This window comes from Diplotaxodon limnothrissa, linkage group LG14 (genome assembly GCF_057381915.1).
Source record: "Diplotaxodon limnothrissa isolate DT_005_m linkage group LG14, D_limnothrissa_male_GT1.1, whole genome shotgun sequence".
Lineage (NCBI taxonomy): Eukaryota > Metazoa > Chordata > Actinopteri > Cichliformes > Cichlidae > Diplotaxodon > Diplotaxodon limnothrissa.
The window spans coordinates 6,219,726-6,242,722 of record NC_140609.1 but is presented as its reverse complement, the minus strand read 5'-3'; the positions used below and the strand labels follow the sequence as shown (position 1 = coordinate 6,242,722).

At 40.5% G+C, this 22,997-nt stretch overlaps 1 protein-coding gene across 5 annotated transcripts; it reads right to left on the bottom strand.

The window, feature by feature from the left end:
* Window positions 1-1,795: 1,795 nt before the first annotated feature.
* LOC146618277 (tubulin-specific chaperone cofactor E-like protein) lies at window positions 1,796-22,524 on the bottom strand. Of its 5 annotated transcripts, none has more exons than XM_085370007.1 (10): window positions 22,465-22,524; window positions 21,050-21,120; window positions 17,242-17,458; window positions 15,638-15,777; window positions 15,318-15,499; window positions 12,969-13,225; window positions 7,558-7,684; window positions 7,289-7,405; window positions 7,067-7,178; window positions 1,796-4,917 (listed from the first exon to the last, which is right to left on the bottom strand). In XM_085370007.1, exons 3-10 carry the CDS (start codon window positions 17,387-17,389, stop codon window positions 4,711-4,713), a joined length of 1,290 nt encoding a protein of 429 aa, XP_085226133.1. In that variant the 5' UTR covers window positions 17,390-17,458; window positions 21,050-21,120; window positions 22,465-22,524; the 3' UTR covers window positions 1,796-4,710. The 5 variants fall into 5 exon arrangements, with proteins under 5 accessions (XP_085226133.1, XP_085226134.1, XP_085226131.1 ...); XM_085370008.1 differs by lacking the exon at window positions 22,465-22,524 and adding an exon at window positions 21,239-21,306 and having other exon boundaries at window positions 17,242-17,421; XM_085370005.1 differs by lacking the exon at window positions 22,465-22,524 and adding an exon at window positions 21,239-21,296.
* Between the last annotated feature and the right edge of the window lie 473 nt (window positions 22,525-22,997).

Sequence of the window (22,997 nt, the reverse complement as noted above, 5' to 3'; positions counted from 1 at the left end):
AAAAAAATGTTCAACAATAAATTTACATCAACATTTAAAATCTGAGCACTTTTTACTCTTGGACTTTGGCAGCTTTGCATAATCTATCTTATGCAATTCTTCAGTGCAGCACCAAAGTTCATATCTCTCTCTCTCTCTCTCTCAATTGTATATTCTCTGTTAAAGAGTTTATACACACACACACACACACACACACACACACACACACACACACACACACACACACATATATGAGTGTATCTATGTACAGTGGGGCTAAAAAGTATTTAGTCAGCCACCGATTGTGCAAGTTCCCCCACTTAAAATGATGACAGAGGTCAGTAATTTGCACCAGAGGTACACTTCAACTGTGAGAGACAGAATGTGGAAAAAAAATCCATGAATCCACATGGTAGGATTTGTAAAGAATTTATTCGTAAATCAGGGTGGAAAATAAGTATTTGGTCAATAACAAAAATACAACTCAATACTTTGTAACATAACCTTTGTTGGCAATAACAGAGGTCAAACGTTTACTATAGGTCTTTACCAGGTTTGCACACACAGTAGCTGGTATTTTGGCCCATTCCTCCATGAAGATCTTCTCGAGAGCAGTGATGTTTTGGGGCTGTCGCCGAGCAACACGGACTTTCAACTCCCGCCACAGATTTTCTATGGGGTTGAGGTCTGGAGACTGGCTAGGCCACTCCAGGACTTTCAAATGCTTCTTACGGAGCCACTCCTTTGTTGCCCGGGCGGTGTGTTTTGGATCATTGTCATGTTGGAAGACCCAGCCTCGTTTCATCTTCAAAGTTCTCACTGATGGAAGGAGGTTTTGGCTCAAAATCTCACGATACATGGCCCCATTCATTCTGTCCTTAACACGGATCAGTCGTCCTGTCCCCTTGGCAGAAAAACAGCCCCATAGCATGATGTTTCCACCCCCATGCTTCACAGTAGGTATGGTGTTCTTGGGATGCAACTCAGTATTCTTCTTCCTCCAAACACGACGAGTTGAGTTTATACCAAAAAGTTCTACTTTGGTTTCATCTGACCACATGACATTCTCCCAATCCTCTGCTGTATCATCCATGTGCTCTCTGGCAAACTTCAGACGGGCCTGGACATGCACTGGCTTCAGCAGCGGAACACGTCTGGCACTGCGGGATTTGATTCCCTGCCGTTGTAGTGTGTTACTGATGGTGACCTTTGTTACTTTGGTCCCAGCTCTCTGCAGGTCATTCACCAGGTCCCTCCGTGTGGTTCTGGGATCTTTGCTCACCGTTCTCATGATCATTTTGACCCCACGGGATGAGATCTTGCGTGGAGCCCCAGATCGAGGGAGATTATCAGTGGTCTTGTATGTCTTCCATTTTCTGATGATTGCTCCCACAGTTGATTTTTTCACACCAAGCTGCTTGCCTATTGTAGATTCACTCTTCCCAGTCTGGTGCAGGTCTACAATACTTTTCCTGGTGTCCTTCGAAAGCTCTTTGGTCTTGGCCATGGCGGAGTTTGGAGTCTGACTGTTTGAGGCTGTGGACAGGTGTCTTTTATACAGATGATGAGTTCAAACAGGTGCCATTCATACAGGTAACGAGTGGGGGACAGAAAAGCGTCTTACAAAAGACGTTACAGGTCTGTGAGAGCCAGAGATTTTCCTTGTTTGAGGTGACCAAATACTTATTTTCCACCCTGATTCTTTACAAATCCTACCATGTGAATTCATGGATTTTTTTTTCACATTCTGTCTCTCACAGTTGAAGTGTACCTCTGGTGCAAATTACTGACCTCTGTCATCATTTTAAGTGGGGGAACTTGCACAATCGGTGGCTGACTAAATACTTTTTTGCCCCACTGTATCTATGTGTGTGTGTGACAGCAATGAAGAAAAAAAACCCATAATAGGTCCCCTTTAATATAATACAAAATTCCTTTAAGTGCAGTATTCCTTCAATCTGAGCAAGCAAAGTGATACTTTCTTCAAAAACACGTAAATTCAATACATAAATCACATGCTTACCATTACGTCACCAACCCTGCAACAATTATATATGACACACTTTCAAATAGTCACACACTGATCAGCACAGTCGAGCTCGATATTCCAGGCCAGACTTGGATGTTGGTGTCTTGGTGTGTGCTGGTTTCTATGGCTGTGGTTCATGCTACACTAACATTTATTCAGCACTAGTGTGATAATAAAATGGGCAGGGGAGGGGGTGCCTTATTCAAGTATACCAGTGGTATTACAAAATGAACTTATAGTTGGAAGGGAAAAGAAGGGTTTACATATTTGTTATAGACAGGGTAAAAAAAAAAGAAAAGATCAAAACGCATTGAGATGAGTCTTCTATAAGCAGTGGATGAGCCGGCGCTACAGACATTCATTCCCAAACAGCCACTAACTGTGAATATTTCATTTTGTGGCTGTAAATATAGCAGTAACACTGTCAGGAATCCAGCACTCTGCTAGGTTGCTTGCTATAGGAAAAATCAATGGCACCAAACATCTCACATCTACACTCTTCTAATACAAGATGAATGCTGCATATTAAAATCAATATAACTGTATATATATTCCACATTACTATAATACTACCAGCATCATGAGCTATCTTTGGTGAAATTATATCTGTGCAGAATGGACTATAATGTAGAATACACTATATTTTGGCAGATGAAGCACTAACATTGGAATATATCAGTATTTCACTGTATAGCGTTCACTTCAAAGTAGAACTATTGGCTTAATATCAGTATGAGCCCTTCTGACTGATATACGGGCATTTGCTGATGTTAGTGGCCAATACTTACACATTGTGTACTTCATACTTGTGTTGGCTAACTGTTCAAAAATAGTGTATCAAGGAGGTTGTTTTGTGTTTGTTTGTTTTTTTATTAAGATTTCTTTGTTTTCCAGACAGATGTGGAAATAAATATCTTCCTCCCCTCACCCTTAACCTGGCACGGTAGGTAGCTGCCTCTCTGTGATTTGCTTCTGCCAGATGTCTTTTCCTTCCTACCCACTGCCAAGTGCTTGCTTACAGAGGATTATGAGATCACTGAGGTTTTCCCTCTAATACAGTTGGGTCTTTACTTCATAACATAAAGCTTCTTAAAGCAGGTATTGTTGCTAACTGGTTATATACAAAATAAATTGATTAGACTACATATCAAAAGAAGAAGTCAGCTATCGGCCAAACAGTCATTTTAAACACTGGTATAAATACCCAGTGGGTGCACTTAAATGCCTTCAAGTGAGATCAGCATCTGTTAAACAATGGTTGCTGATTATATATTCTTAAAAATCCAAATAAACTGTAAATAAATTATCCTGATTATGCATTTAAAGTTACATAAAAGTCATTCTTTGGGTGAAAAAAAAGCATGGAGCAGTGACAACATTGAATGCTGTGTCCTAAATGCAAAATTATAATTTCAAACTAATATCATCATGTAGGCCTACACAAAAGGGGGCCTGCTGAAGCAACGTTGCACCGTGGCCTGAATGTAATCAATAATATCTCAAATGCAGATGCTATGATGTCCTGATGACTCTTACCTTATGTCTTTTGTGTACTCTGGTCTGTGTGTGTGTCATTTCTTCCTGCACTGGCAGAACACACATCCAACCAAAAATACAGTGAAGCTTGTAGAAGGCAGCACATATAACATGACACAGCAACAGCTGCTCTGTGTGGGCAGCCGTGAGAGTGCACAGAGCACTATCAATGATAGGAAACGCAGTAGCATCAGTTCTTAATCTCTGACAAAGGAAAACATGGACTGGCAGAGAGTGTGCACTGTTGCTCCTGAAGCCATTTTGTTGCTAGGTGGTGTGCTTTATCTTTTCTCTCTGTTTTGCCTCGTGTTGCTTCATGTGGATGTTTGAGCTTCACTGTAGGGATGTTAAACAGAGCTAATCATCATCCAGTATAGAAGTGCCAAATCTGCTTATTACATTAGTTTCACACAGTGACATTCACGTCACTATGGCCTTTTGACTGAATGTCAAAAGTCTATAGTGAATGCGATTCAACAACCTAACTTAAGAAATTTGCCACATTAAACAAGGCACAAAAAACCCCACCTGACAACAAAATGGAGCTTAATCACCAGTCCTTCAGTTTACAGTGCTTTTGGTGCGAGCCTTCCTCTGCTCTTCCTCGTGTTGTGCCTCAGGTAAAAGTGCAGATGAGAGCAGTTCTTTTCCACTTGGTGGTACTGCCTGACTACCAATCAGTGTAACTTTTGCGACAAGTGGGAAAGCGAGTGATTTTGGAGACTTGCCTACGCAGGTGCTATAGTACATGCCGTGCGCTAAGAGACAGAGCTGCAGTGAAGCTTTGCTGGTCCAGCAGCGGCCCTCCCCTCCGCTGAAACTGCGAGCTGACTGCGAGGTGCTCTTCTCAGCCCGTTCTCAAGTGTGACACGTTTGTGCACTCGCTCCAGTGGTTCCCCCTCAGAGAAAGCTCAATTAAATAAAGACAGGATCCGCTGCATTCCCAGTGCTCACTTATATTTCAGAGGCACTCAGCAGCCATCTGTAGTCTACTAGTCTAGTCTCCTTGATGGTGCTCATATTGCTTTCATAATTTCTGTGTACGCCCTCTCTCAGTGGGCCACTGCTACTGTTCTATTTTCCAATTATTTTGCTGTATCAGTTAACCAATCAGAAAAAAAAAAATTTTTCAATTCACTCTTGTCAGCCAGCAGGTCATCAGCTGTTCACTTGGTTTTGGGCACCACCAGTATTTCGTCACCATCTTGGATGCTGTAGGAGTGGAGAGCTCGCGTGTTGTACTTCATTTCCTCTGGACCGAAGGCACTGCCCTTGTCGATGTAGTAGAGCCTCATGCTGTTGGTAGACAGCTGGACCACTGTCGTGAGCTGCTTTTTCAGCTCAGCCACTGTCTGGTCCAAACGGATGCTCAGCTGGCACAAAGACAAACAATTTCTACGTTTGCGACTTTCAGAGTAACAGCAAGAGCACAGCAGGTTAAAGTTAGGAGCCGTCTGTAGGTTGACAGCTATACTGTTAAAGTGAACCAACACAACCCAGGTCATGAACTCAAGAAACTGCAGTTCACGCTGTTACGAACAGTGTCGGGAAGGTTACTTTTAAAATATATTCCACTACAGATTACAGAATACATGCCCCAAAATGTATTTTGTAACGTATTCTGTTATGTTAATCAACGAGTGTAACGTATTCTGAATACTTCGGATTACTTAATATATTATCATGCTTTTTACAACTACATGAATTGCTGTGTGATTTATTACTTTTACTGAAGGATACTCTTCATACCAATACCAACTAGATTTTTAAATCTTAATATAAAATGAAAAACAGTAGGGTGGACATTAGGTAAGGCTGCGCTTTTTGCAGCAATCTCGTATAGAAAACTATTCCGTGCATATATAAAACGGCTCCGAACCGTAGTAAAGGGACCTCTGGCTTGTAGTTGAAAAAAAGTTTTACTTTGTTGTCTGGGTCAACTTTGCTAGCGAGAGACAGAGAGATGTGTTCAAAGGCTGATCCAATGGAACTTATTGTTTCGGAGGAAAACACGAACACAGCGTACAGTCAAGCTTACTTACAACTGGGCTTGCCAGGCAGTCTTTTTGGCTGCAGTGGTTATTATTATATTTATATTCTTCCATCTCCCATTTCTGGTGGGTGACAACTTGTACTTTTTCTCCCTCCCTCAGACTCACAGACACATAACAGGTATGGCAGTCCATTCTCCCTGCAGCATGGACTACACTGCCCATTAGGCTACATTCTTTAGGGCTATGCCTGTAACACTCTGCCTATTGCCTTCTTATTAAATAATTTTTGTGAATAATTTTTAAAAAATATTTCTCCATGTCATTTTGCGGGCCGCAAATAGTAGTGACATGGGCCACGAGACTGATACACAGGCATTAGAGCCTCTTAATGCTGGCTTTGTTTAGGAAAAAAGAGGGAGCATAGCCTAATATATGAAACAGGAAAAGACCGCCGTGTAATCCATTTATTTCAACAAAGTAACTGTATTCTGAATACCACCCTTTTAAACGGTAACTGTAACGGAATACAGTTACTCATATTTTGCATTTTAAATACGTAACAGCAGTACATGTATTCCGTTACTCCCTAACACTGGTTACGAACCAGAACACAGATAGTATTATATTAATCAGCATGAACACAATGCTTTGACAATCTGCGCATAGACTAACTCTTTCATTTTTTTGTTTTAATAAAAGTAACTAAAAATCTACTTTTGACTGCTGCCTTATTCACAAGTGGCTAGCTCCACATATTTGATTTGCCAAATTTTTATGCCAGATGCTCATCCTGACACAACCCAAAGAGATTTGTGACATGAAGCAAAATAAACTAAAACAAATTGCACTAAAATGCTTTGCAGACCTGAAATATATAAGTATAAGTATATAATAAGCTGTGGGGTTGCCACTATCAGCAACTCCCTCTACATTACATGCAGCTGTGGGGTTTATTGGTAATATAAAAATACTGATTCAAGCACCTGTAAACTGTGACTGAAATGTCAGTGTTTGGGACAAAAATGCATATTTTTATATAAATTTCACTACGATTGTGTCTAATATATGTGCAATCTTTTGAAAATTTAGGATTTGCAAATAAATGTAAAACTATTTTTTTAAGGTTTTGTCGTTTTGAGTTTTTGTGGGCTTGAACAAACATGTGCACTGATTACATCATTGATAAAGTATACCCAAGCAAAATAAATCATCTCCAGGGTCCTTCACAGCAAAGGTATTTTAAAATGTTAAACTGGTGCTGATTGAACTATTAAAATTGTTTTATAGTACTAGTTTTTAACACCGAGTTTTGCAAACTCTGTGTTAAGAGATTTCATCTACTTCTAAATGTCAAGTGCTTAGGCACTAAGGGCAAAGTACAAAGGCACAAGTCATTTACTAAAGTGATTCACAGTGGTATGAGTAGTAGAGAAGGAAAAGAAAGCAATGGTTACATTTTATAATTTCCAAAAGGTATTTTTCATTCGAGGATTCTCCAGAACAGCAGATTATTAAATGCCACACTGACCTGTTCTATTTTTTCCTCACAGTGAACCTCCACCTGGGCACGGCAGCGAGGTCGGAGGTCAATCTCAGCAAGTGGTTCAAGCTTGCCATACTTGTTTACGAGGGAATGGTATCTGAGGAGGAGAGCAGGGTGTGTCGTCTGTTTTAACAGCACTTACTGTAGCACACATAAACCAACACTCATACCACTGCTCATACAGTGTAAACAAGGGTGTGGGTGTACCTATAAGGCAGCTCCTCTTCAGGGTAGTCTAAGTAGTAACGGATGAAGAACCTCTCTGCGTCCTCTCTCTCACTGTCACTCACAGCACTGCCATTTAGCAGTGATACTGAGGGAAGCCTGAAGAGGAGATATGACATATTGTGCAGGTATCTGTTTATTGACCTTCTGCAGGTCAGAGTACAGCTCAGATCTGTGGATTATTCAAGTTCTCATCAATGTCCTCTACTTGCTGTGAAGGATGTCATTTCTCTCTAATGTCACAGACTTACTGCGCTATCATGAGGCTGCGTCGCTCTGCATTGGTGTAGGCCTGCAGTAAGGGAATGCCCTGCAGGCGCACCTCCTCCAGCCTGGGGAAGAAGTTCAGCTTCTCTATATCTTCCCACTGGTTTAGACCTGACAGTGCACGTGCGCGCACCAGCACACACACAAACACAAACACACATAGATGTCATGTTTCAAGCTTGCACACCAAAAGGGGTGTGAAACTGCATATGTGATGAAAGTTGGACACTGTGCACGATTTTTATTTATTGAGGAAGCTGTGTGATAAATGCCATCAAGTGGAGTCAACTGAGTTGGGATCGGGGATGTAACGTTAAAATTAAGCCAGCTCACCAGACCTCTACAGTCTGGCTCTGTAGTAGCTACTCATGTCCACTTAAGACAGACAACCTGAGCCTACCTTACTTACAAGACATTATATATACAGTATAATATAACAGATGCAATATAATATCACACAAATAATCCTCCATCATATTACACAATATACATATAACATTATATCACTATATTTAAACATGATACTTCATGTTAGTTTTAAAATGGTCCTATTGTGCATTTCCCCATTTATATATCTACTATTACAATGATGGATATGCATATTTAACCTGGTCACAGTTTTAAATGGTGTGATCAGAGCATAAACAAATAGATCCTTTGAGCCAGACGCTCAAGCTCAGACTGCTGTAGCCTAAGCTTTTGTGCCTGACAGTTTTTCCTACCCTTAACTCTGCATGATGTCAATTACAAAGGAGTGTTCTACATTAGCTGATACTAGAACAGCTATATCTGCAGCTGAACCTTCAGAGGTCATGTATTGCAGGAAATCTAGTTGTCAGGTTTTGATAAGGAAGAACTCTGTGCATGTTCATCTATGCTCTCCTTTTTTTCCTCTTCTTTTTACCCGAAGAAGAATACGAGAGGGGTCATTAATAATTTTGGCTGCCTGTCTAAGGACCTGTTGGCTGAAAACCTGTGCAAGAGTTCTGACAGGCAGGCCAATAATTTTTGAGCACGCTCATGCAGTGTCCTGCAGTCTGCTCCTGTTCTGAAGGCTGAGGGAGTGGAACCAGCAGGTAATGGAGACGGTCATGATGCTTCTCAGGAATACATAGTTAAAAAGTCATCATGATGGGTGTGCTGACTCCAAAGGAGCTGTTTCCTAAGGAGGTATAGCCGTTGGTGACACCTCCTGAGAATCTCCTCTGTGTTAGCAGAGAATTTCAGGAGGTTGTCAAAGATGGTTCCCAAGTATTTGTACTCCTCAACTACCTCCACTGGCTTCCCATGGATGGTGGTGGTGACTGAAGCAGCCAGATCCCTCTGCCTACTGGAGAAGGTCACCACCATCTCTTTGGTTTTGCTCACGTTCAGTTAAAGTTTGGAGCTGTCACACCACTCTACAAAATCCTGAAGAGCGGGTCCGTGGTGTTGTGAGGGGCCTGACAGCAGTGACAGGAGAACTGTGTCATCAGCATATTTCACCAGGTGACAGTTGGGCTGTGTGGATCTGCAGTCATCGGTGTAGATGATGAAGAGCAAGGGGGAGAGCACACAGCCCTGGGGGGAGCCAGTGGAGGTGGAACGGAGACCAGAAAAAGAGCTGTCGACCCGAACTTTCTGAGTCCTGTTGGTCAAAAAGTCCAATATCCACAGGATTAGCTGATCATCCAGGTGAAATCGGGAGGAAAGTTTAGTGGCCAGGATATGAGGCTACAGAGTGTTGAACGCTGATGAAAAATCAGCAAACAGAAGTCTGGCGGAGGAGTCAGGGAGCTCCAGATGTTTGTGGATGGAGTCCAAGATGAAGACTTTTGCATCATCGATGCCTCTGCGTGCACGGTAAGCAAACTGAAGTGGGTCCATCAGGGGTTTTATGATCTTCTCCATGGCCTTCATTTTTTTTTACCCTGGTTCTGCCAGAGATCTATTCCTGTTAAAAGGGAATTTTTCCTCTCCACTGTCACCAAGTGCTTGCTCATAGGAAATTGAATTAGTGCAGGGGTTTTCTCTCATTGCTGGGTTTTTAGCTTACAATTAAAATCACCTTTAGGTGACTGTGATTGTGAACCAGTGCTATCTAAATAAAATTTAGAATAAACAAACAATAAAAAAGTACTATATATGCTGCCACTGCTGGTGTGCAGCAGCAGTGGCACTAGTAGGAGGAGGGGGGCTTGTTAAGTTTCTGTAGATAAAACAGGAAAAAAAGTTAATGGAGTCTGATTAGAATAGTGACAGTGCACAAATTAATAATGCTAAACTAGATTTCTCCTAGAGCATGGGAAATATATACGTGTTGATTCTTGGTACTCTCATGTGGTCTAGCTAACAATGCTAATTACCTTAGCACATATATGAGAATTTCCATTTTATTTCCATTATTTTCCATAATGTTATATAGTACCTGTGTGTCATGAACGTAGAAGTAATCCATTAAAAATACACAGGGGACCAGTTTGTGGAAGCCACAAACCCTATGAAACCCTTGGCCATCTCTCAGTGCGCTTCGTGATGTAGTAACCTGAAATGGTTTTCACTTCACCAGTGTGCCTTGTCAGGGTTCATTTGTAGAATTTCTTGCCTTCTTAATGTGGATGGGACTATCAGTTGTGCTGTGCAGAAATTACAAGCTAACAGTACCTCAGATTAGAGCAGGGGTGGGCAACTCCAGGCCTCAAGGGCCAGTGCAGGTTTTAGATGGGTCCTTGATCCAACACAGCTGATATAAATGGCTAAATTACCTCCTCAACATGTCTTGAAGTTTTCCAGAGGCTTGGTAATGAAGTCATCATGTGATTCAGGTGTGTTGACCTAGGGTGATATCTAAAACCTGCAGGACACCGGCCCTCGAGGCTTGGAATTGCCCACCTCTGGATTAGAGCCTAGAAAATGCCACACAGTTCCAGTAGCAGACACATCTCTACATTAACTGTTCAGAGGAGACTGTGCGAATCTGGCTTTTATGGTCAAATAGCTGCTAAGAAAGCACTACTTAGGAAAATCAATGAGCAGAAGAGATTTGTTTGGGCCAAGAAACAAAAGGAGTGAACATTAGACCAGTATAAATCAGTGATTTGGTCTGATGCGTCTAAATTTGAGATCTTTGGTTCCACCTGCCATGCCTTTGTGTGACGCAGATAAGGTGAATGGATGGTCTCTACATGCATGTCCCACCCTGAAGCATGTGATGAGGTAGAGATGTAATGGTGTGGGGATATTTTGCTGGTGACACTGTTGGGGATTTATTCAAAATTGAAGGCACACTGAACCCCCATGGCTACCACGGCATCCAGCAATGACATGCCATCCCATCCGGTTTGCATTTAGTTGGACCATCATTTATTTTTCAACAGGACAACGACCCCAAACACACCTTCAAGCTGTGTAACAGCTATTTGACCAAGACGGAGAGTGATGGTCGCATGTCTGTGAAGGTTCTCAGTCATCCAGGTCATCATAGTCTAAGAAGCTTGGAAAGAAAAGCGTCTGGACCTCTTTAGGTTTCTTGAAGACGTTTCACCTCTCATCCGAGAAGCTTCTTCAGTTCTAATTCAGTTCAATTTTATTTATATAGCGCCAAATCACAACAAGAGTTGCCTCAAGGTGCTTTATATTGTACAGTGGATCCTACAGTAATAGATACAGAGAAAAACCCAACAATCATATGACCCCCCCTATGAGCAAGCACTTTGGCGACAGTGGGAAGGAAAAACTCTCTTTTAAGAGGAAGAAACCTCTGGCAGAACCAGGCTCAGGGAGGGGTGGGGCCATCTGCTGTGACCGGTTGGGGCGAGAGAAGGAAAACAGGATAAAGACATGCTGTGGAAGAGAGACAGCATGTATTTATGGAATGAGTTCAAAGAGCAATTGGTGGAGAGTCCCAGATTTTAAGCCCTATGGGAGTATCCCCAAAAGAATCACAGAACCCCTATTGATCCTGATACTTAATCACACGAGCCAAGGTGCAAAAACAGGTGTGGGTCATAATCAGCCAAGGTTTCCGGTGAACCCATTGTGAAAGCTAGCCCATCCTATCATGTGATTTACTGAGGTCACAAGGTGCCAGATGTGAGTGGGTGTTAAGGCGTCTGGAAAGGGATCTCAAAACTGGACAATTGGTGTCAAAATCCACTTCCTCTGTTCAAAGATGGTCATTCACAGTGGACATAGCTTCTTTCACTCCTCTTTCAAACCATCTCTCTTCTCTGTCCAAGATAGGAACATTGGCATGCTTGAAAGAGTGACCTTTGTCCTTTGGATGCAGATGAATAGCTGAGTCTTGTCCCGTTGAGGTGGCTCTTCCGAGAGACAAGTTGCCTTCAACATAGAGTCCAGACGCTTTTCTTTCCGAGAAGATGCATCCAAACCTTTGACTGATAGCGTAAAACAGATGTAGGCACCTGTCATATTGACAGATGAGGTAGAAGTGAACTGACAGCTCACCTTAAAAACTCCGGAGTTTTTGAGGTGACTCAGGAGTAAGAACATACCATGAAATATTTAATTGCCTTCTATCAGTTTTTAATTTCTGATTTACTGCCAAGTATTGATATTATTTAAATATGTAAAATATTGTGTGTACAAAAATGTTTATATAACATATAAGCTAACTTGCATCTGAATTCATATTGTTGATCCCTCCTTTTTCTCTCCATAAAAAAACAACAACAACAAAACCTCATGAGCCTTTTTATAATAATAATAATAATAATGGATTGGATTTATATAGCGCTTTTCAAGGCACCCAAAGCTCTACAATACCACTATTCATTCACTCTCGCATTCACACACTGGTGGAGGCAAGCTACGGTTGTACTATGACACAAAGGAAGTTTTGGTTTTGCTGATGAAAAACCTGCTGCTTAAAATCCTGACAATCCTTGCTGCCTTGTCATTTCTTCTTTCAAGCCACTTCTAAAACACCCTAAATAATGGAAGCTGGACTTTTTGAATGCTACATTTTAAGAATTAAGGGATAAATATGACCCATAATGGCTTGTTCCTTGCCTCAGGTGTAGGAGATATAACTAATGGATGGACTGCAGTCAATATAAGCATGTCTTTGTTTTTGGGTTTTTTTTCCTCTGAAAAGAACTCTAAAAATAGACTCAGGACTGATAATCTCCAAATAGAAACAATTCCTGAGATAAAAGCTGACACATGGATAAATCTGTTTTAATAAACTACAAAGCCTGTAGGATTCAGTGCTATCTTTAGTCATGCTAATTTTATCAGTTGTTACCCAACTGACTGCTGCACACTAAGCTATGAACAGGAACATTTCAGCATTCCCTTCTGAAATGACCCTATCATAGCTAACCACTCACCAAGTATAAATAGTCTCATGTCTAAAACTAACACACAGAACAAGCTGGGAATGAAATGCACTTACCTGAGTTGTGCAGGTTGATGCTGCGTAGTTTGGGGAAGAGCCTTTGCAGGATATCCTTGCTGTCCTGGATGGAGGACAAGTTGTTGTTTGCCATAACCAGAGTGTCCAGACAGGGGAACATGGAGCCAAACTTGCGGACCTCGGCCCAGTCCTTGAGGCAGTTGTCGGTGATGTGAAGAAGGCGCAGGGTGGAGCAGGCCACGCTGGAGGAACTCACACTGCTGTACTCATTATGGCACAGAAACAACTCCTCCAGCCTGCACAACAACAAGGAGAGAGCATTCAGTCACAACCTTTTCAATAAAGACCTACATAAAGCCCTGCTCTACTCCAGAATTTCACAGATTACTACATGGCATATAGTTGTCTATACTGTGCTAAACTACACTACAGTGGAATTGATTATACTGTACTATAGTATGTTGTGTTCTATCGTATGTTGTACTATAGTGTGCAATATATATTCACGGGCCACTTCATTAGGTACACCTGTTCAACTCCTTGTTAGGACAATATTCTAATCAGCCAATCATATTGCAGCAACTCAGTGCAGTTAGGCATGTAGACATGGTCGGTACGGTGACGATTCACTTTGATTGTGTCATGGTTCTCAATAAATACCACATGAGCTAGTCTGAGTATTTCAGAAACTGGTGATCTAATGGGATTTTCCTGCACAACTATCTCAAAGAATGGTCTGAGAGAAAATATCCAAAGAGCTGCAGTTCTCTGTGAAATAATAGTCACTTATTACAACCAAGGTATACAGAAGAGCATCTCTTGAAGCAGAAGGCTGCAATTTGCACAGGTTCACCAAAATTAGACAACACAAAATTGGGAAAACATTGCCTGCTCTGAAGAGCCTTGATTTCTGCTGCAGCATTTGGATATTGATGGCTTCTGATGGCTGACTCCAGGAGGATAACATTCAATGTCACAAAGCTCACATCATCTCAAACTGGTTTCTAGAATATGAAAGTAAGTTTACTGTACTCATACCGCCTCTACAGTTACCAAATCTTAATCTAAGAAAGCACCTTTGGAATGTGGTGGAATGGGATATTCCCTGTGCAGCCAATGAATCTCAGTCCGTGCTGAATTCAAACCATGAAGGTGAGAGCAAACATGGCTGTAATCCAGAACTATCAGGGTGTACCTAATAAAGTGTCTTTTGATTGTATACTGTCTATGATGTACCATGTTGTCTACTAGTCATGGTCCTGGGTTGTTTGAGCTAGTGTTTGAGTTTTTGAATTCTGGTTCCTTTCATCTTAATTATGTGCTTCATTTATTTTTCATCAGCATATTTAGTTTTGTTCCTAGACCCTGGTTGCTTCAGAGTTTAGTTCTCTCTCGGTGTTCCTCTTGGCTCAAGTCTCCCATATTTCAAGTTCATGTCTGTGTTTTCCCCATGTAGCTATCTCACTTCCTACTTTGTTTTAATAGTTAGTTGCTCCTTGTACCTTACTTTTAGTTTCTCTTCCTTTGTCTTCCCTTCTGTCTCATCATGTCCTTTCAGCCTCGTTGTCCACAGCTGTCTCCAAACCCCCAATTCTCCTTCTGTTTATATAGATTTTACTGTCCTCTCATTAACCCTCTCCAGAGTGTCTGGTCAGCTCACCCCAGTGTTTTCCCAGGCTTTATATTTCAGTTGTTACAGTTTTCAGTTCCCTTTTTGAAAAACCGGCCAACAGTGTGAATGAACAGCTCGCCCTGTGTTGAATTCTGTCCATCTGAGATTCTGCACATCGTTCCTCATCTAGACAAATTAATTCAATACTGCACTTCAAATGTTGTTTATCATATGCACAAAACTATGTATTCATTGTACCTGGAAATTTTCTATTCTTCCATTATCACCTTTTACATTCCTACACAAAGAAAATAAAACTCAAAAAAGCTTATCTTATATTGAATCTTAGTTATGCATTGGTTATCTAGTACACTATTTGGAGGCAAAGATGAGAAAAAAATTTAATTAGTTTTTTCTTTTATGTCTTTTAGTTCTTTTATTGAGGTGCTCACACTTGCTGATGATCAATTAATATATATATATTTGATTAACAGCACATAGCATACTTACCCTCTTAATTCCTATGGAAGCAGTAAGGCGGTACTTTCTTCTATCTTGAAATAAACTAAAACATGGAAGCACGGCTCATGGAGTAAGTAAGAAAATATGTTTGTTATCATTTGGTTAAGCTGCCATCGTCAAATGCATTCAGTGATTTATCAGTGTTAGTTATGGATAAGGAAGGTGTTGTGCTAGTCATAGTGAGATGAAGTGAAATAAAGCAATGCTGTGTGTGCTTGGAGTTACACCCAGCTTAGGGTAGCTGTTCTTCTTACTCTGGTATTTCTCGAGTGAGCAGCAGCACAGTGTCCCAGGACACCTGAGTGTTGTTGAGGACAAGGCGCCGCACGCTGGAGAAGGCTTCAGCCCACCGTGGCTCAAGGGTCATTCCTGCCAGCGGGTTTGAGCTCAGGTTGAGGAACTCCAGGTTGGGGATGTTAGAAACAATTTTACTAATCTGAAAAAGGACAGTAGCATCTTTCTTAAATACACTTGGTGCTGTCGTCAACAGTATCACCACAGGTTAAAGCCTTAAAAGAGAAAAGTGATTTCCTAAAACAAAAAAATGTTACTGTCAGAAACCCAGGGACTGCACCTCATGCCAATCCTGCAGCTTGTTGTGAGACAGGTCCAGCTCCATGACATGAGCACAGAAGGCAGCAATCTCAGCCTGGTCTCCTGACTTGCTGATCCCACAGCTATTCAAAACCAGCACACTGGGCAGGTTCAGACGGTCTAAGAGGAAGGATTGAATTATTAAGAATTAATCAAACAGAAAAGTGTATGCTGATGCTCCAAACAAAAGAACGTGAAATTTTAAACATTTCCCAAAATAACCGCTAAGTATTGTGTTGTATCCTTGGATCATGTCCTTTCAGTTGTGGGTCGAGTTCAATCACACACAGTTTACCTTCGAGAGGGAAAAAAAACCCCATTCTTAGATAAAGATTTTCAAAACCAACAAACTTTATAAGCAGCTTTTATCAGCTCTGGTGACTATATACGTGCAGTTTTTATGTCCTGTAACCACTGACATTTTTCGTATTTTACAGAGTTTCAAAATAAAGGTCCAAACAAAGTGCCTTGTGGTTGCTGAATGTGAAGGCTTGCTTCAAGAAGGACTTTGGCTAGATTTATTCATGTTACATTATTATTTTAAAACTAGATGTCTAGTTAGGTGCTTGAATATTTTGTACAGTGAAAAATGCCTCGCTGTGGTAGTGAGTGCCACAATCCCAAAGTTTATTATACTCACTGACATTTCTTTGTTTATTAGTGAATCATTACCCTTATTTCACTTCATATGCTGAATTATTATTGTTTCTATGAAAATCATCAAATATCAGTCATTCTCCGGGAAAAAGTGAAAATCTTCCAGAGAATCCTTCTGTAAACAGAAAAATCCTTTGGATTTCTTGCTTTAGCTGGTGTGTAAACGGAGAAGTTCTAAGAATAACCCAGTTACCACAGAAATTCAATTTCAGGATCCCAGGAAAGTCCACAGTTAAGAAATATTCAAAAGGCCTGAGTCAGACATTTGGATTTCCCGAGATCCCACACTTCAGATCAAAAGCCAATCTACAGGGCTAGAAAATGCAGCTAACCCAAAGTGCATAAAATTATAGTTAATGTTTAACCGATGCTGGCTCCAAGAGCAATTCAATCCCAACACACTGTCAGATTCAAATGCACAACAAAAACACAAGTAAAACTTTTGCATGAGTATTAATAAGTGAAATTCTAGTATTTCACTGTTACTTTCCCTAATCGCCTGGACGCTAATCTGATACTTAGCACTAATTAGCAGATCTCTGCCTGTGTGTAGTGCATGTACAGTTTATAGTCGCAACTTGCTAATCAAACTTGCTAATATAAGCAGATAACCTCACTACCTCTTCTCATCCAAAAATGGTAACTTCCAGCTTAAATGTGGAGTCACTTTGCCTGCATCTATCTTTTATATATAGTTTGTAGCTCAGACATCGCCAAAATTCTTCTGAAGGAGTTATCAGAGTTTCTAGCTAAATTAACATGAAAACATAAAGGAAACGAGATGACAGCATTTTTAATACTAGGTCTATGAGTTCACTGTCGTGGTGATGACACTGAATAAAGTGCTCGTTATCGCTTGGAAGTGCTAAAATGTGACAAAGGGACCCGTTAGCCTTTTCAGTTGCCCAATAGTTCTCCTTGGCTCACCTTTCATAGGGGAACCTTGAGGACCTCCAGTGGACACTACTACCACCCCCATACCAGGCCCTCTGCGGTATGGGAAGTTCTCTGGGCTATACTTTTCACTGATCACCTCCACAAAGGTACGGCCATCGTTATCCTCTGGTGGCTCCATAGCTCCTTCCTGGTGCGCAGCCTCCCCTTCAGCTGCCCCACAAACAAAGCAAACACTCCCAGCGATTAGCTGCAAGCATATGCATATTTTAACCAGCCATTGCTACAACACACACTTATTTTTATTCACTGATTCATATACAAGTATTTCTGAATAACCACTACATCATTTGACCTATAAAACATGAAACATGTGTAACAGGGTCATAAATCACATTGTTATAATTACACAAAATGTGTTCTAAACCCCCAAACTGCTCCTTTTATACCTGACTTTTAGGACCTCCAAGCCTGTAGTTGTATTCATTAGAGCCCCTCCTCATTCTTTTCTTCTTCTTCTTTGGTGCAATACTATAAATACAGTGTACCCCTTTTGCCTCTCCCCTTTTTCTACAATTCCCCTGTGGGAGAGGTGGGTGTCATTTCTTTCCAACACCTTAAAACACACATAATTCATATTTAGCCACCCTGATGTTTATGATTGCGATGTTAGTTCAATTATTGTCATTATTAAGCCTGTTTTTGTAAGATGTTATAAGAGTGTAGTATGTGTGTATCATAAATGTGTTTTAGGCGCCATAAATGCTAGCAAGAATATATACTCCTTGCTAGCTTGGGAGTTGTGGTGGGTTGAGCTAACCCTCTTCCCCACTGTTTGTATTTGGTCTAGGAGCTGGAGTGGGCAAATTATTTACTTGGAGGTCTTTCTTTCTTTTACCTTTTTTATCAGGTATGTCGGATTTCATGTTGTTGTTTTATGTCAAATATGTTACGTGTAAATGCATATTTTATGTTTAATGTAAAAATAAATGCCAGCCCTTTTTCTACAATTCCCCTGTGGGAGAGGAGCTGGAGTGGGCAAATTATTTACTTGGAGGTCTTTCTTTCTTTTACCTTTTTTATCAGACACAACGCAGAATCACACCGGTTACACATGCACAAAGTAACATAGTGAAGTGTTCTTGTTTTGGTGCTGAATTTACAGGCACACAAAAATGAGGCAAAATTCTGATATTCCAGGAGCTGAAATCAGAAAATCTTTTACTTTGGTGTCATAAAAAAATGTATTACTCATCAAAAAATAAATAAATAAATCTATTAACTAGATAATTATTGCAGCTCTGGTCCAGACTGGCTTATACAATAAATTCCATGGATTTTTAGAAGGTGACTGGAAGCTGGACTTAAAGCTTAGTAATAGTGTGAAGAAGCTTTAATAACCTGAACAAGCTATCATAACTAACAGAAATCAAAAGATGCAGCTGCCTAGATTCATAATAATGTAATGTAACAATGTACACTGCAGCCACAGCGTTATCTCTACTGAAATGAAAACCTAAAACAGATCTTGGGTAATGTTACCATAAAAATCCACATAAACTGAAGAAAAAGTACAAATTAAATTGGTGGTAATATGGTAATTCACTCATACACACTCAGACATCTGAAAACCCTTTTTTAAATATTACATTTATACAAACTACCTATGCAGCAAAGCAATCACTGTGAGAAATGCACAATTCAATTCAATCAAAACACAGCGCCAAATCACAACAACAGTCGCCTCAAGGTCCTTTCTATTGTAAGGAAGACCCTTCACTAATACATACAGAGAAAAACCCAACAATCATATGACCCCCTATGAGCAAGCACTTTGGCGACAGTGGGAAGGAAAAATTCCCTTTTAACAGGAAGAAACCTCTGGCAGAACCAGGCTCAGGGAGGGGCGGCCATCTGCTGCGACTAGCTGGGGAGAGAGAAGGATGGCAGGATAAAAGACATGATGGGGAAGAGAGCCAGAGATTAATTCAATAGCTGACAACACCAGACTGAAGGTATTCAGTTATATTCAAGGAGCTTATATTTGAACTTAGTGCGCTGCACTTAGGTGGCAAGAAAACCAGCAAAGCCATCCGAGTTGCAAAAGACACAGCCAGAATAAACCAAACACACAGAGCCAGAACATGGAGGAGCAGTTAGAAACAGGAGGGAGATTAAATTAGCAGATGAAGACACCAGAATTCATAAATAAGGTGTGCTGGATTATAAGGGGCACTGTCGATTTTTCAGAAAATCAAAGGATTTTAAGAGCGACGTATTTTCCGAAAAACACGGTAATAAGAAATTCCACATCACTGAAGTTGCACAATTTTTACAAACCAATTCTGATTCATGTCTTTCATTCAATGATCCGCTTTCGCCCTTCTCATTCTCTGTCGCTGCCATGCTTTTTCTGCCATGTGTGTATGAAAACAACGGCACCGCGGATGAATGTTTTACCCATATTCTATCATGATATTTCATTTTCTTATCATTCCCTAACATCATACCGGTATTACCGTGAACGGTATGATATGGCCCAATCCTAAAATACACAATAAAAGACTGAGACATACACAAAGAACAAAAATACAAAAGAAAAGAAAAATCTAATTAACAACAGAGAACAAAACCAGTAACTGCAGAAAAGCAGTAAATGCCTACAGTCACATGATGTAAATGAAAGAACAATTGCCATTTTTAAATTTTTGCTAACCAGATTACCTCTGCAATTGCCTTGCAACTGAAGGTGGTTGCCCAGAGTTTTCAGGTTTTAAATGCTTGTGTAAAAAAGACCCAAACACCAGCTTTTCCTTGTTTCGCTGAGTTACCTGTAATATTTTTGCTTGTGTCACTGAGCAATTAATACAACAGTTAAAGATTAGACAAGAACTTTGACAGTTTGTTGGCTAATTTTCTCTCAACTAATTGTTTTAACTAACAGATATCAGATGTGATCAAATCATTAACCAAGCAATTACCATATCATATCTATAGCCACAGATTTATTAGTGGAGTGCAATGGATTCAAGCTCCAGACACAATAGAAGCTCAGCTGTCTTCTTGCTCTTGACTGACAAACACCAGTCCAATAACATCCTATCGAGAAATTCCACAAGCAGTTCTGCCACTCAGTGAAACTTCCTCACATCACATTTCAGCTATTTATCTTCAATTTTACTAGAACCACAACATAATCACGTTGAACATGACAGGCTCACAGCTGTTCACATCTCCTTAATGACACAAATGTATCCAGGCGGACAAACATCTACATTTCTTGAGTTACAAAATGACAATTAGATGACAGGACACAAGCAGGTTTCCTCCTCTCTTTATCAGCAGAGCACAGAGACATTGACCAGTTTAAATGTCCTTGGATTTGCCCAAAAAAGAGGAACAAGAAGGCAGACTATTTCTGCTGAACTTTTTTGAATTAGAAAAAAGACTGTTTCTGCTGAACGTTTAAAATTAGAAAAAGAAAAAGTAAAGAAGTGCTTTCTTGATCTCACTCAGCACTCAAGGCTTGGAGGGCAGAGCCTCACTGTGGAATCTGCACAAGGGAAGCATAAATTATGTAGTGGATTAGACAAAATAAAAAAATAAAAGGCTACTGTTACAATATCTTATTTGTCAAAAAAGGGCTGTAGTAAATTGCAGTAAAGGATGAAATCAATTTGTTACTGTCCAGATAATAAATCAAGACATTTGTTACAATGGTGTGGTTTGTTTTTACTGACCTAAGACAAATAAATACCACAGCAGATGTGTGTTTGAACCAGTGACCTGATTAGAGGAATTCAGAACCATACCTGAATTGTTAAAACAGACAGCGTCTTACCTGAAGCGATGTCTGCCTTAATCTGACCACGATTGCTGCTCGCCGTCTTCTTTTGCTTTTGTACCGATGGCCTGTCAAAGAAACCAAGAAAAGCCTTATTCATTTTCAGTCCACTGTATTATTCCATTTCCATACTGAAACTATGACAGCCTTTGGGACAGGCACTGTGACTTAATCAGCAGGTCTTACTCCAGAGTGGCTGGTGGGGCTGACGGATGACTGCAAAAAAATGCGGGTTCCTCTTTGGTCAGGGGGTGGGATTTGTTTCAGACTATCCAGAACAGGAAGGACTGGTAGGTCATTCACCACATAGAGAGCAAACAAGGCCAAAGGTCAATTTCTGCCTCGTCAGGCAGTATCAATAAAAGAGAAAGAGACGGGAGAACAGAAGCACTCCCAACCAGTACCACTGGATGTGAGTAGTGGTAGAAGCTGAGGTCTCTCTTAGTATTTACTTATGTAATAAAGTAGTTTTAATGTACTTGTACTTTGTAAAAAATATTTCTATATTAACCTGCTTTCTACATTAACCTGCTTTCTACTTGTACTTTACTGTATTCTGGGTGCAAATATTGTTCTTTGGAGGCCACACCATTTATTTTGTACCATCATCATTTTATTCCTGAACTCAATAAATAATCGGGGTAAAAGTCATAAATCTAAATATTTGCGATCTAAATAAATATTAATATTTAGATTTACAGTGTATTTTTGTAATACGGGTTTCAGAACATTTCTAAGCAAAGTCTTTTTTTAGTTCTTGGTTCCATCTCTGTCCATCCATTAAAAAAAGCCATTGTGTGTGATTGAACGTGAAGCTATTGAACATTCGGCGTAAACACTTTTGACAAAGCATTAATATTCACAGCGATCCAGACTTATTACAATCAATTTTCAATTCTCACAACATACATAACAACACTAAAAGTTGCTTCTTTAATATGGTATCATCTTATCTTCTTCAGATGGATTTAAGCCGATGTAATGAATGCGGATTATTGATTGGGCAAATGTGTTACATTAATCTTATTACACTACAAATAGGCCGAAAAGGCACTTACACTTCAAAATTGAGAGATATTCGAATAGAATTTGGCCTGTCCACCAATGCGTAAAGCTAGCCCAGTACAGAACACAACAACATCCCTTTCCGTTCTAGCACAAACTTAAAGAAATCAGCGAAACAGCTGCTGAACAATGAGCGCGAACTGTGTGCCGCTGACAGCCTGGGAGCAGACAGTGTCCAGTCCGGGCTCAACATCACAGTGACCCCCCCAGCAGCAGCTCGGTGGAGCCGGACATGGACCACAGAAGGCAGCGACACAAACACACACTGAACAATCGCCTGCACAGTGACAGCCTGCTCACACACCGAGCCAGGACCGCATAACTCACAATCTCCTGATTCTGCCTACCTTTAACGTCTACTTTGAAATCCCCCTTGTTGATGAAAACAAACCAGCTGTCAGTTTGCTCTCCCCTAACTACCGGAAGTGACGTAGCTCGATAGCTGAAAATACGTTTTTTTCCCCTGTTTAATTCAATAATTTTGGGGGGTGATAAAATATTTGCTTGACATCATTTGTATTTTTGAACGTTTTTTTCCGGGATGGGATTAAATGAGAAAAAAATACATGAAAAATAAAACCGGAGGTACCCAGTGTAGTGATCTATGATGTCACTGAGTTTTTACCAATGACTGTATTGGTTTTTACTGCTGCTGCTGCTGCTGATTGTTGGTGTCTTGTTTCCCGTGCAGATGATCTTGTGCAGATGCTGTCTTTTCCTATGATGTTACTATGATGGCAGACATGTTGTCACAGCAGGTGTAACTTAAATGGTGGCTACATTTAGCTCAGCTGAGCAGAGTTTCATGAAATAAGAAACCCATGTCAAACAGCAAAGTTCACTGATACTGTCTGAATGGGACAAGCAATAAATGTGATTA

Bases quoted from the DNA above. Each gene is read 5' to 3' on its own strand.
- LOC146618277 (XM_085370003.1), bottom strand. From the start codon at position 21,152: ATGAATAAGGCTTTTCTTGGTTTCTTTGACAGGCCATCGGTACAAAAG. The intron at 15,500-15,637 runs GTGCAGTCCCTG...GTCCTTTTTCAG, and splicing joins AGCTGCAGGATTGGCATGAG to ATTAGTAAAATTGTTTCTAA. The intron at 13,226-15,317 runs GTAAGAAGAACA...GTTGTTGTGCAG, and splicing joins CTCACTCGAGAAATACCAGA to GCTGGAGGAGTTGTTTCTGT.